This window comes from Pteronotus mesoamericanus, unplaced genomic scaffold, assembly GCF_021234165.1.
Source record: "Pteronotus mesoamericanus isolate MK-2021 breed Mesoamerican mustached bat unplaced genomic scaffold, CSHL_Meso_final scaffold_54, whole genome shotgun sequence".
NCBI lineage: Eukaryota > Metazoa > Chordata > Mammalia > Chiroptera > Mormoopidae > Pteronotus > Pteronotus mesoamericanus.
In genome coordinates, this window is record NW_026555321.1 from 31,780,246 (window position 1) to 31,794,664 (window position 14,419).

At 49.4% G+C, this 14,419-nt stretch overlaps 1 protein-coding gene across 14 annotated transcripts in view; it reads left to right on the plus strand.

Annotated features, from left to right (window-relative positions):
- Positions 1–14,419, plus strand: part of ATP2B2 (ATPase plasma membrane Ca2+ transporting 2) — a 210,642-nt gene that overhangs the window by 124,400 nt on the left and 71,823 nt on the right. For all 14 annotated transcript variants that reach the window (XR_008530964.1, XR_008530965.1, XR_008530966.1 and 11 more), the window contains 2 exons: positions 2,212–2,469; positions 3,475–3,600. Coding sequence is in view for 11 of the 14 variants with exons in the window: in XM_054595305.1 (XP_054451280.1) it covers positions 2,212–2,469; positions 3,475–3,600 (384 nt within the window). In the remaining 3 variants the exon portion in view is untranslated. The remainder of the gene's footprint in view (positions 1–2,211; positions 2,470–3,474; positions 3,601–14,419) is intronic.

The following is a 14,419-nucleotide window of genomic DNA, read 5'->3' on the forward strand; positions in this document are numbered from 1 at the left end:
AAAGGGCCTGCAGTGGTCTTAGGACTAATGCAGACTAATGTCTACGCTCCAGCACTGGGGCAGCAGCTGGAAGAGCACCAGCAGCATATGGGGAGGAAGTGAAGTGTCTGGCATCAGGGTGAGAGCTAAGGGACAGCTTCCTCCCAGACATAACTGTAGACAGTGGCCATTGTACCTTTTCTGAGCCCTCCCCTACACAGAGCCACAGAGTGGTGACGCCATAACTGAGACTCCATCAACCTGGTTCACACAGGTTGCCCTCCCCTGACAATTACCCAAGGCTCTGCCCCACCCAACTTACTGGCATGCTTTTCTACAATAGACCACACTACTAAGACAGGGAATCAAAGCAGCCCTACCTAATACATAGAAACAAACACAAGGAGGCTGTCAAAATGAGGAGCAAAGAAATATGACCCAAATGAAAGAACAGAACAAAACTCCAGAAAAAGAACTAAACAAAATGGAGATACACAATCTACCGGATGCAGAGTTCAAAACAGTGGTTATTAGGATGCTCAAGGAACTCACTGGGTACTTTGACAGCATAAAAAAGACCCAGGCAGAAATGAAGGTTACACTAAGTGAAATAAGGAAAAATTTACAGGGAATCAACAGTGGAGTAGATGAAGCCAAGAATCAAATCAATGATTTGGAAGAAAAAGACATTCAACCAGAACAAGAAGAAAAAATAATTTAAAAAAAAAACAAACCAAGAATAGTGTAAGCAGCCTCTGGAACAGCTGCAAACATACCAATGTTTGAATCATAGGGGTGCTGGAAGGAGAAGAGAAAGAGCAAGAAATTGAAAACTTATTTGAAAAAATAATGAAAGAAAACTCCCCTAATTTAGTGAAGCAAATAGACATACAAGTCCAGTAAGCACAGAGAGTTCCAGTCAAGATGGACACAAAGAGGACCACACAAAGACACGTCATACTTAAAATGCCAAAGGTTAAAAATAAAGAGAGAATCTTAAAAGCAGCAAGAGAAAAGCAGGTAGTTACCTAAAAAGGAATTCCCAGAAGACTGTCAGCTGATTTCTCAAAGTAAACTTTGCAGACTAGAAAGGCCTGGCTAAAAATATTCAAAGTGATGAAGGACCCAGCAAAGCTATCATTTAGAATGGTAGGGCAAATAAAGTGCTTCCCAGACAAGGTAAAGCTAAAGAAGTTCATCATCAGCAAGACATTATTATGTGAAATGTTAAAGGGACTTATTTAAGAAAAAGAGGAGGATCAAAATAATGAACATTAAAATGGCAATAAATTCACAACTATCAACAATTGAATCTAAAAAACAAACTAAGCAAACATGCAGAACAGAAACAGAATCATAAATATAGAGATTATTTGGATGGTCATCACTTGGGAGGAGGAAGGGGGGTAATGGGGAAAAGATGCAGGGATTAAGAAGTACAAATTGGTAGGTACAGAATACACAGGGGGATGTTAAGAACAGTATAGGAAATGGAGTAACCAAAGAACTTATATGCATGACACATGGACGTGAACTAAGGGAGGGGATTTCCGGAGGGAATGGGGGATAGGGGGTACTGGTTAGAGGGATACAAAGTGGGGGATATTGGGACAACTGTAATAGCATAGTCAATAAAATACATTTTTTAACTGCATTTTAGACCTGAAAGCAGGTGCCATATTGCTTGAGCTCATTCTGTTCTATCTTCACTTTTTCAGTATTTTCACTAATCAGACCTCTCTTTTGTGCCAGATCTGTGCTGGAGACACCATGGACCTTACCTCATTAAATTTCAACCTTCACAATGGTCCCCAAGATAAAAAATATTCTTCCTTTTTTACAGATGAGAAAACTGATATTCAGAGAGGTGAAGTCATTTACCCAAGATCTCACAGCTAGAGCAAAGGCAGAAAACCAAAGTAACTAAAACAATAGGCTCTGAAGCCAGAAACCCTAGCTCCTGCCTTGCTCTTCCTAGCTTAGGGAAGCCATTTGGCTTCTCTATGAAGCCTCAGCTTCCACATCTGTCAAATGAGCAGAGTGAATGCTCTGGAATGATGTGTGTGGAGTGCTTTGCACAGGGCTTGGCGCCCAGACACACTGAGTAAATAGATCATGATTACCTGATTATCAGTAGTTTTTGCTTGGCAGAGCTGGGATTTAAAGCCAGGTCTACAAGTCCCCTTCTACCTAGCTGACCCAACCCCACCTGCTTCCTTCTGCTCTCTGCAGGATGTGCCACGGCCCAGGGTGGGGCCGAGGATGAAGGGGAAGCAGAGGCAGGCTGGATCGAGGGGGCTGCCATCCTCCTCTCAGTCATCTGTGTGGTCCTGGTCACGGCCTTCAATGACTGGAGCAAAGAGAAGCAGTTCCGGGGCCTGCAGAGCCGCATCGAGCAGGAGCAGAAGTTCACCGTGGTCCGAGCTGCCCAGGTGGTTCAGATCCCTGTGGCTGAGATTGTGGTCGGGGACATCGCCCAAATTAAATATGGTAAGTGTCCCAGCCACAGAACCAGGTAGTGAAGCTAGAGTCTGGGCAGAGGTGGGACAGACCAAGCAGACCCTAAGAGGTTGGCCCAGAGAAGGCGTTGGGTCCCTGAAGATTGATCCCAAGTCAAAATGTCTTCTGAGATCCTTTGAAAGTGAAAGACTACTTTCTGGAGGGGGTAAGATTTCAAAATCCATTTAACTCAGAAATGGCAAATACATGGCATGTGTGCCACTATTCTCAATATCTGCACCCATAATAGACACTACTAATCAATCACAGCTCAAAGCCTAGATGCAGCCTTTTCAACACAACACTCCAAGGACTACTAACCCTCAAATGGATTTATGAGATAAAATCCATTTCCTATCCCTGATTTGGCTACTGATGGATGGCTGTTGGGCTAGGGAGGGTGTTATGGAGAGTGGACATAGATGAGTGAACATTCTAAGCCTGTGATACTTCCATGGAGAAAGTGGGCAAGCTGGTGCCAAAGGGGTATAGATGAGCTCTGTCCTTCAGAAAGTAGAAACAGAAGATGGAGGAGAGATTGGGGTATACCCCTCCTCGTTCAACCCTCAGGGTTGGTTTCCTCTGATATGTGCCTGCCCTGGAGTCACTTTCACCTAACCAGGATGAACTAGTCCCTTCCAAAAGAATTTCTCAAATCATAGTTGAAACCAGAGAATGAATTGTTAAGAAAACTAAACCTCAAAACCATAACAAGCCAAGAGAAACACTTAACAAACTAAAGAGCATGGCCCACTTCATGTAGGATTATTTGGGGGCCCAACCTCAGCCCTCCAGGCCTTGTACCATTCACCTTGGCTCCCGTCTTCAGCTTCCTATTCGCCTGGGATGGTGCCATCTTAGTTCCTACACCCTGAGAGCTCTAGGCAGCTGGTCCACAATTGAGAACCTTCACTTGTAATTGTAACTTTAGGGGAATATTCCAGCCTCTCCAGCTACCTGAGACACTGCTGACTCCCTTGACCTTCCTCCCATCAGGTGATCTCCTCCCTGCTGATGGCCTCTTCATCCAGGGCAATGACCTCAAGATTGACGAAAGCTCCCTGACAGGGGAGTCTGACCAGGTGCGCAAGTCTGTGGACAAGGACCCCATGCTGCTGTCAGGTGAGCTGCAGCCCGACAGCGGGCTCACTCCCATTGCCAGTTCCCGCCCAGTGAGGGAGGGGGTGACTGTGTCCTCTTCAAGAGGCTGAAGGGTCTTGGGGACTTTGTCCTTGGCTCCAGATCTCTGGCCAGCTCAGCCCTAAATAAGAATTTCCTCCCTTCTCCCCCACAAAAATGCCTTGAGCCTACTGGGCTCTCAGCACCCCTCTAGGGATAGTGCAATAAATCAAATCTCTGACCTTGTGGAACTTACCTTCTAGTGACTTGGTTTTATGAAAAGTCAAACACTGGAGACTGTTCTCATCAGGAATGAGAAAAAAATCAGTCAGGTGTCAGTTGTTCTGGACACCTCCTGTGTAGTAGGCACTGGGCGCAGTGCTACAGAAATAGCAATGAATGAGGCACATGAGGCCCCAGCCCTGAGTAGCTGTGGTGTCATTAAAGAGAAGTAGGCAATGGGAAAATTCCAGAGGGTGATAGATATGTGACAAAAATTGGGAGGCAGGTGCCTAGGGAGGTCAGGGGGCATCATGTGTGAGCTGAGGTATGGCTGATGAGCAGGAGCTGCCTTGTGACTATCCAGGGAGAACTATACCAGGCAGAAGGAACAGCAAATGCAAAGGTCCAAAGGCCGGATTGTGTTGGAGAACTGTGAGCAAGATGGAGATCTGGAGGGCCAGAGGTCAGGCCTCATGGGTGTGGTCAGGAGTTTGGAAATTTTTTTAGTGTAATGAGCATTCTCTGGAATGGTTGTAAGCAGTGAACTAATCATGTTTACATTTTTAAAACCTCAGTCTGATTGCCGCAGGGGGTAAGAGAGGAAGTAGGGAGACCCTCCAGAAGTGAGACACCAGCCAGGTAACCACCCTCCCTCCAACAGAGACACCCAAGAGGACGTATTGTCCAGGAGTGCTCAACAAACCTTTGATCAGCTACTCTGGGACTGGTCCTGGGCTGAGCAGTGGGACCCACCTCTGGCTTCAGAAGCCTCTAGCCCAGATAGGCTGGGAGAAGCAGACCAGAAAACAACTAACTCCACAGTAGAAGGGTCAGAAAGATGTACAAAAGCTAAGAAGGGAAGAGAAGCGGGGATAGAATTGAGCTGGTTTTGAAGTATGGGTAGGTGCCCACCAAACCATTGCGGAGAAAGGGCCCCCCTAGCAGAGGTAAACATGTAAAAGGCACACAGGTCTGAAGGAATATATGATGTCCTAGAAATACAAAAAGGAAGTTCATCGGATCTGTGCTGGGTAGGATGAGAGAATAGAATGAGAGTCAGAGCTGGGCACTTAGTTGTCCAAAACTTATTCAACTAAGATTCATTAAGTACCTACTGTGTGCCAATAAACTTAATGAACAAACAAGGTCCCCGCCCTCCTGGAGCTTAGACTCCAAGAGACAGACAATAAAGAAACAAGCAAATATGTAAAATAATTTCAGATAGTGATAAATCAGATGAAGTCATTCTACCATGGTAATGAAATAGAGACCCAGAAGAAGGGACAGGAACTTAATTGGTCAGGGATAGCATATCTGGGATTCCATTTGAGCTACAACCACAACAATGACAAGAAAGAGCATTCTAGGCAGAAAGACAAGTACAAAGGCCCTGGGGTCTGACTGAGGGAAGGAAAGCCTCAAATGCCCTCTTAGAACTTAGGGCCACATGAGAGCTTAGGGTCATGGCCTTTTGGCCCTGGTTCTGACTTGTGGGCTGAAGTGGCAGGCAGAGAGGTGAGCATTCTTGGAAGAAGTGGCCAGGGGGGGTCATCTGGATCAGTGGAAGTCGAGGGCAGGCTCTCAGCCTGAGTGGATGGGTTGTGTCCCTTCCTCTAGTCAAGGAGAAGCATCATAACCGGAAAGGAGTGGCAGGATGTCTCTAAGGCTTTGATAACTGAATGTCCCAGAAGACCAAGAGCTCCTAAGAGAGCTGAGACCTGCAGGCCCTCGGGGACTCGGCAGTGAGCTCTGCCCTCAGTGGGGAACAGGGAACTAGGGACAGACAAAAGGCAATCCAGGTCTTAGTAAGTATCTGGGAGAGCCCTGTGAAGCCCAAGCTTGTGGGATCACAGGGGGTAAGCACTGGTCCTCAGCTCCGGAGTAGGTGCTTTGTGAGCACCGAGGGAAGAAAGACCCTCCAAGCTCAAGTTGAACCAATTGCTTTGTTCTCAACCCATACAACTGGCTGGGAGCTTAGGTATAAAATAGACTCTGAGCCTTTAGATGTCAGAAAACAGCAGCCATAGTCTCCCATGATGTCCTTGTGGACAAGATGGAGAAGGCTATGCTGGAGGCCAGAAGACTTCGGCCAGTTTGTGCTGATTCTTGGATTGTGGATTATCAGGTGAAAGGTTTCTAGTGGCACTTCCTGGAGCTCTGTCCTGGTACATTATGGAAAGTGTGCCCATCAAGTTCACAGAGACCACTATCCCAGAGAGCATGGCAAAAAGAAAGCAAGAGTCAGGACCCACAGAGATCACCAGAGTACAGTGTGAATTAGACTGAAGAAAGTGAAACTTGACTGGGAACATCAGTGCTGACATTCAGAAACACAGTTGCAGGAGGGAAAGGAAGAGAAAGCCGCTTGCCCTTGGGCAAAGACAGTGAGAAAGTGGCACAGTTGGCCCAATAGAAAGCAATCTACCTGGAAAGAGAAAACTTCCATAACAGAAGAATGATTCTAGGACAAAAGAGGTTGCCTATAAGATAGTAAGTTCCCCATCACTGGTTGTGTGTGAGCGCGGTCTGGACAGGCTGTGAGTGGCAGTGTTGTAGAGTAGGTCCAGGCACTGAATTCATGCCCCTCCCAGCCATGAAAGTCACAGATTCACCACACACACCCTGTCCACCGTGTACCTCTGCTACAGACCCACCTGGCTCCATCCCCTCTGCCCTGCATTTGCTGAGGCTGTTCCCTCCTCCCAAATGGTCCTTCTCCCTTTGGTATTGTTCATTTAACTTCTGCCCATCTGCTCAAGGCTACCTCCTCCACGAAGCCTTCTTTGAACACCACCTCTGGCAGTCAATCCCATACTTCCCTGGACCTACACGTCAGCCTGTGACATCCGCACTGTGCTTGGCTCATTCGGAGAGAGCCTCATAACATTGATTGAGTTTTGTACTGTGCAAACCATCTCAAATAAAATAAAAAGCAAAACCCAACTGCGGTCTCACCACCCAAACCAATCTAATGGGTCTTACTTTTATGGGCGCCTTTCATCTTTGGCCGTAGACAGATAGGTAGACATAGGACAGATGCACTGGGATGCATTTCTACATTGATGCATTCACTCAGACAGGTCCAAGCAGGCAGGAGCCCAAGCTTAAGGTTATCAGAAGGTCATGTCCAGCTTCACCTGTGGGCCCTGCACACCTTAGGGGCTCAGGCACTACCTGCCAGAGTGAGGAGAGAAACTGCACTGAGTTGTAGAAAAAGAAGAGTTGGGCCAAGCTGAGCCAGACCCAGGCTCTGTAATGAACTTGCTGTGTGGCCTTGGGCGTGTTGCTTCACTTCTCTGAGCCTCAGTTTACCTGTGAGAATAAAAGGGGTATCCTGGTGTATGATACAGGTAAAGCCCTACCCAGCATAATGCCAGCAGAGGGTTGCTCACAATGGGTGGTTCCCCTTTTTGTTCCTCTGATGGAGCTAGAGCCTGGGGGCAAAATAGGCCTGGGTTCCAATTCTGACTGCTCCTGATTGGCTGGGAGACCCTTCTTACCCCTTCTGAGCCTCCATTTTCTCCCTTGTAAAACGGGAGAGTAACCCCAGCTCAAGAAGTGTCAAAGTATCCACTTTCTTCTCTCTTTCTTCACCTTGAATGTCTTCCCTTTCCTTCTTTCTGGGCTACCCACCCTCTTTCCACCATCCAGCTCCTCCCACCTCCACCCTGCACAAGGTTGCCTCCTCCAGGGGGGTTTCCTTGATTGCTTTCTTCCCCAGTGCTCTGGATTCTGGATAGGTGCCATTTGAATGCTCATTTTTGCATATAACCGGACACCTCAGACCATGTCCCTCTTCTAGGAGGCCTTCCTGGGCCTTTGGGTCAGATGACCCTCAGGGAGCATAGAGAGGCCAGGCTAAGAGCACCTGCGGGGTCCTCATGGTGGTTCAGAAACCCCATTGTGACATCTGGCACACTGCTTCAGCATAGGGAAAGGCAAAGGACACTCCAGTTCTGGGTCAGTTGGCCCAGCCATGCCTGGCCTGCCATCCTGGACAGGTCCCTTCACATCTCGGAGCCTCCAAGTTTGTGCAATGCAATGAGGGAGCCGCGGGGTGGCATTTCCCCCTGTCTACCCCACAGGGCTGTTGTGGGGACCACATACACAAATGGATGTGACTGTCCTTTGTGAATGGTACAGTGTGAGGTGCTATGTGTGGGACATGAGCAGTGTTTGGAGACAGAGTCAGGTTCTAGCCCTCCATCGGCTCCAACTCTGACCTCTGCCCACCCCAGAACCTCAGTCTTCCCATCTGACAAGTGGGGGCAGATCAACCTTCAGAAAGACTCTGGTGTCCCCAGTGCTCCAGGCACAAAGAAAATCCTAAAGACCTTGAGCTTCTTCCTAGATTGGCCAGGCAGGCTCCAGCCCATGGCAGGCTCTTCAGACCAGACAGAGTGGAAATGCTCAGGAATCCCAGGCTCACACATCCCCAGGGCCAGGCCAGGAGACCATGGGCACCAAACCGGAGCACAGCTGCTTCCCGCTGCTGCCTACAGAAGTGCCACTCAGTGCAGCTGCAGTGTTCCCTTTGCAAGGGAAGCTAACAAGCCAGATTCTCATGCACCATCTCCCAATGTTAAAGCATTGGAAAGAAATCCCTATTCTTGTAAAGCTGGTGCAGGTCAAGAAACAGATGGGTGGGCCCTAGAGCACAAACTCTGACCTGGCCCATTTCTTTTTAGTTTTGTATTTTAAGATAATTTCAAACTTTCAGATAAATGGCAAAAATAGTACAAAGAACACCTACATGCCCTTTCTTCTGATTCAACTGTTGTTGCCATTTTGCCCCGTCTGCTCTTTAGGAGCCTCCTTATTCTCTTTTCATGCATACGCGATGTCCTTGGGCTCCTTCACACTTCAGGTCTATTCCCTAAGAAAAGGATATTCTCATGTATAACCACAGCAGAGCTGCCAATTCAGGAAACTTGACATTGATGCAGTACTGCCACCTAATATATTGTCCATATTCACGTTTGCCTACTGTCTCCACAGTACCCTCCATCTGGGACCCAATGTGGGACATGCTGTAGCATTTAGATGTCCTGCACCTTCAGCCTTCTCTGACATGGAGCAGCTCCTTAGCCTTCCTTTGCCATTCATGGAAGGCAAGTGGTTTTAACCCTTCTGGGTCATGAACTCCCACGAGAGTCCCGTGGAAGCAATAATCCCTCTTATGAGAAATAAATGCCCAGACATAGACTTTGCAGCCTTTTGGAAACTTTACAGACCCCTGGAGAACTTAGTCTTATCTTGATTTGCAGCTGGGGAAATTGAGGCTCAGGGCAGAAGTGTAAGGCCCCACAGAGGCCAGAGCAAGAGCAAGACCCCAGCCCTCCAGCCTCCGACTCCGAGCCCTGTACTCTTCCTGCAGCCCCCTTGAGTGAACTTGCCTCCAAGAACCCTGCAACTTTTATTACGCAGCAGCATGGTCTGTTTGAAATGTCTTATGGTAAATTCTATTGGGAAGCCAACAATTAGGTGCATCATTGTGGCCATGGTGGGGGCTTGTCCTCAAAAGCAGCAGGGTCTGGCTCCAAAAGCCCATTAGTTCTGCCCCCTACAGGACCCCCACCCTCCTCCATCACTCCTGGAGCCAGAACATTAACAACACAAGGTTGCACAGGACATCAGCAAACCTTCTTGGGTCTGCTGCCCACCCTTCCCACCAAGTGGTAGACCGAGCATGGAGAGCCGAACCTGCCACCACTGCCGCCGCCTCCAGGGAGCCTAAGATGACATCATGACCGCAGGAAGGCCCTGTCTGCTGCTCGGCCCGCGCTCTCTCCATTACACTACCCTGCCTCTTCTCCATGAGAGGCAGTGGGGTGTAGGGGATAGAGCACGGGTTCAAGTCCCGGCTCCATCGCTCACAGCTGTGTGACCCTGGGCCATCACTCAGTCTTTCTGAACCAGAGAGGCCATGGGTCGGTGAGACTTGGGGTTGTGCTTGCACCAAAACCTACCTCACAGGGGCTGCTGTGAGGGGGACAGTCGCAAAGACACTGAAACACCTTGCCAAATATCTAGTGCTCTGCAAGTGTGCGTAATTACGGTTACTAACTACGTTGATAACAATAATGGTGAAAGAACTGAGTCTGGGGTGGGAATCATATGACCTGCATCCCTTTTTCACATCTCTGCCTCTGGAAAGAGACATTTCAGAAGGTATGACCTTACCCCTCTTCCTGTCCAGAGAAAGGCCTGGGAAGTCAAAACCAGGAGAATGAGGAGCACTGAGTTCAGGCCCTAACCTGTACCTCAGGTGCTGTGCAGCCTCAACCAGCCATTTGCCCTTTCTGGGCTCAGAGGCCTCATTTTGTAAAACTAGGCCCCTCCAGCTCTGCAGCCAGGGGGGCTTAATGTACTCCACTTGCCACTGAATGAGGAATTTGGCCCTGAGAGGGCCAATAGCTGGACCAGGCCAGGTGGGAGCCATTTCCTGCTGCTCATTGCAAGTCTCAGATAGAGATGGGCTTCAAACCTGCAGTCAGGAAGGTTCCAGCCTACCCTCTGCTACCAGGCCAAAGGCAAGGTTCAGGCAGGGCAGGACAAGCCAGCCAGTTGCCAGAAGCCGCAGTGTTCCCTGGGCCTGAGCTCCTTTCTCCCTCATGGGTGGCCAGGAACTGGATGGCTGACACAGCTCCCCCACTGCTCTCCTGCCTCCATCTCCCTTTCTGCCTTCTGACTCTGCCCATACGCTTTTCTGGCAAGGTGGAAAAAACAGAGACTAGAGCCTGACGCCCACTCCACTGCAACCCTGCCCTCTTCAGGCCAAATGTAGAGATGACCTCTCAGGGCAGCTTCCCTGTCTGTGAGGTGGTGGGGGGTACGGGGTGGGGGTGGGGATGATGATTACTTCACAGAGCAACTGGACAGCCAGCTGGAGAAAGCAGCTCAGCAGCTCAGACAGTACTTGGCACATAGTGAATGCTCAATAAAAATTAGTTCTCTTCCTCACTCCCCCCAAAAATACTTTCAGTGGCTCCCTGTTGAACACCAAGCAGAGACCCAACTCTGCAAACCTCCACACAGACTGCTCCACAACCCTGCTTCTCTCCCACTCCCCACTTCATGAACCCTGAGCTTCAGTCCAGCTGATTCTCTGCCATCACCCTGCCCCACCTCCCCTCCATTGCCAGGGCTGTGCCCCCTGCCAGACCACTGGGCCCTTGGGTCTCTGTTGTCTGTCTGTGTGGCTGTATGCTCCCCTCAAACCCAACTAGACTCAGAGTTCTTGGAAGGCAGGGATCACAGGGGACCCTCCCTTCCGACCCCAGAGCCCAGCACAGAGTTGGGACTCCACTGCTTCTGTCCAACAAATGAAGAGTGCAGCTCTGGCAAGAGGCTCCCCATTGGGTCAGTCTGTCTGCACAGGCTTCTGCTGGCCCCATCTAAACTGAGATCCAACCTTTCCAAGATGAAGCCTTTTAATGGAGGCTGCCCTACTCCCACCAGACACCCTTGTCGCCAGGGACCCCAGGGGGCCCAGACTTCATCACTGAGAAGTGAGATCTGAGCCAGACCTCCCCATTTTGCATAAGACAAAACTGAAGTCTGGAGAGGAGAGGGCTGGCTTCAGATCACACAGCAAATCAGAAGCAGACACTAGACTAGTTCCCCTCCTCCTCAGCTCAGGGCCCGCTCTATCCAACCACCCCTACCCCGACCATGCTTGTATATTCTGAAGGGATCCATGGGAGCTTAGATGAGGTGGGAGCTACAGGATGGTGCCCTGGGGACCATGGACAGTGAGGTCTTGGTGCAAGGCCCTGCCGGGGCCCCCACACCCAAAAGGTTCTCAACTCAGCCCCTATCCAAAAACTGCAGTTTTCCTTTGAGAGATTTAGTTATCCAACCTTAGACTTGCATGCCTGGCATTCTGCCATTACAGCCACAGGCTTTGGGGTTAAGCATTGTCCTCTGTAGGGGATCCTGGATCTGGGGTGTAACAGTCTAGGGGGTTGACCCAGTACATTCAATTCTTCCTCTGGCAGGAGGGGAAGCCAGGTCCTACGTCCTCACAAGGGAGAAAGAAGCTTGAGGAGGAAGTTGTGGCTGAGCAGTAGGGGAAGGGCATTCAGGCAGTGGTAACTGTGTGAGCAGAGGGGGTCAGGGGGCTGGACGCAAAGGCCTGGTGAGCTCTGCACACTCCTGGGGCAGAGCCATGGGGCAGAAATCAGTGGTCAAGGGCCAGCAAAAGACTGGGGTCTGACCCAGGGGGTGCTGACTGTGGCATTTGGACTTTGGGAAACTATGGAGGGTGTCTGAGCTGGGGGACAGTGGTCAGAGCAGAGGCTAAGGCACAGAAGGAGGGAGGGTCAAAAGAGGAGGTTGATGCTCCACCTACTGCTGGGGCCTGGAGGACAACCTTGGGCTCCTCCGAGGCTGGGCAGGGGGCATGCTTTGCCTTCACCAGCAACCCCGGAGTTGTAGCCAGAGGCCACCTCCCTGGCTTCCTGCCACTCTCTCCCTGCTCTGTGCCTCCCAGTGAAGAGCCGCCAGCTCCCTGCTGCGATGGGAATGATTCGATTAGAGGGTGATTTGGGGGGTCTGATTATGTTGCGTGGAAATTGGCCCCTGTGTCTTTTTCCATCCCACCTAGAGCTGGGGAGGTGGAGAATAGTGTTTCCATTGCCACCCAAACAAAGCAGACTCACAAATGTGTTTGAAACCAGGTGTGAAGGCCTTGTTTCCTGAATGGAGAGGGGGTGCATGATAAGGAGAATAGGCTCAGAGATGAGAGAGTTCAAATCCTGGCTCTGCCCACTACCAGCTGTGACCCTGGGCAAAGCCACTTCTCCTGAGCCTCAGCTTCCTCCTCCATAAATTGAGGGCCAGTGTGAGGGCTCAAAGATGATTGGTATAAAAGGCTTAGCACGCTGCCTGACACAGAGCACGTGTCCTCCAGGAGATAGCGCTGGGTACTGTCACTGCTGTCTGCACTCTGAATGAAGTGAAGTGTGTTCCTTCCTCACCTTTGAAGATCTACAGTGACCCCACTGCCACCCCCACATGACCTCTCTGGGCTTCAGTTTCCTCATCTGTCTAACACTGCTGATATTTACTGACCTGTCCTGACAGCCCATACACAAGCTGAACTGGGGCACAACAAAGCATTTTAGCAGCAAGTTATAATATCCCGGGTCCCATTACTGCGCCCTGGTTCTTCCTCTTTGTGCCCCTTGAGGGATAGGTAGACCCCAGGGTCTTCCTATGATAGGAAGTTTCCAGGCCTAGGCTGCTTGGCCTGGAATCAGTGTGTGAGCTCATTCTGTGGTTTCTCCGCACTCCACTATTCCCTGCCCAAAAGAGCACTGTTCTGTTCCAGGAATGGGCAAGAGGCCACAGAAGAGCTCGCCATCTGAGGATCTGGGTTCTGTTACAGCTCACTGGGTTTCATGCCCCTTCTGGAAGCCTTCATAATTTAGTTTACCCATTTATGGATGGACAGACTGAGCTCTATCTGCCTTAAAGGAACTTACTGGAGAGTGTCTGTCAAGCACTTTAAGATCCTGAGCCAAGAGGCTAGAACACCGCACAGTCATACACGCACGCAGATACACCCACAATGTCAAGATATGTTCGGATCCTAGAAGAAAAAGGAAGGGGTGGGTGAAACCTCTTACAAAGTGACAACAGATTCCTTGCTTTAAGGAAATTCTTCAGAATCCTGACTCAGGACTCTTGATACTTATTTTAGATACAATTCTAATGAGTTTATTGACCTAGACTTCAAGTCTAAAGCAAGTTGGAAAACAAAGAGAAAGCTGTTAAGAGAAAATTTACCCTGAAAACAGGGAGAAGTAGCAATCAACCCTGAAAAGAAAGAAGAAAAGAACTCTAAAAAGCAGAACTGAGTTCAAGAAGCAAGTCATCAGGCCGTTTAGTGTTGGGGGTCAGTGTTCATGGCCACTGGGCTCCTCAGACCCTGTCTTGCAAACACAATGTACTTCTTGCTATGCGGCCTGAATACGGCCCAAGACACTGCCCCAGGCTAGGACTGGATTCCTACCTCTCTTTTGAAGAAAGAAGTGTGTGCTGCATTGTGGAGAGCTTTCTACCCAGAGCGGTAAAAATTAAAATCAGAGAAAAATGGGCACCTGACTATCCTTTATTAAATAGAGTGGCCACTGGCAGGACTGAAGGGGCCTCCCCAGGTGTGCCCTGAGTCTTCTGCAGGTGGCACCACTCAGACCCAGTCAGTCACACCTGCCAACTCTCTTTTTGTGAGTGGCCCACCTGTTCTGAGAAAGCTGTTAGGCAGGATGCAGTAGCCATGCGTCTGCAACACCAGCCTGAGGATAAAGGGCCAGTAGTTTTGTGATGTCACACCTGGGCTGTTGTAGCTGCTGTCCGTTTCCTGTTCCAGGTCCCAGCTGTTCTCACTTGGGGTCACCTCGTTTTCTCAGTGAGGCCACAGCTTCAGCAGATTTCCCTTTTTTCCCTGTATTTTTCCAATTTTTTTAATTATCATGGTAAAATGTATGTAACATAAAGTTGACCATTTTAACCATTATGTGTACAGTTTCATGACAGTAAGTACATTCATATTGTTGTGCAGCCATCACCACCATCCGTCTCCAGAACTTTTTTG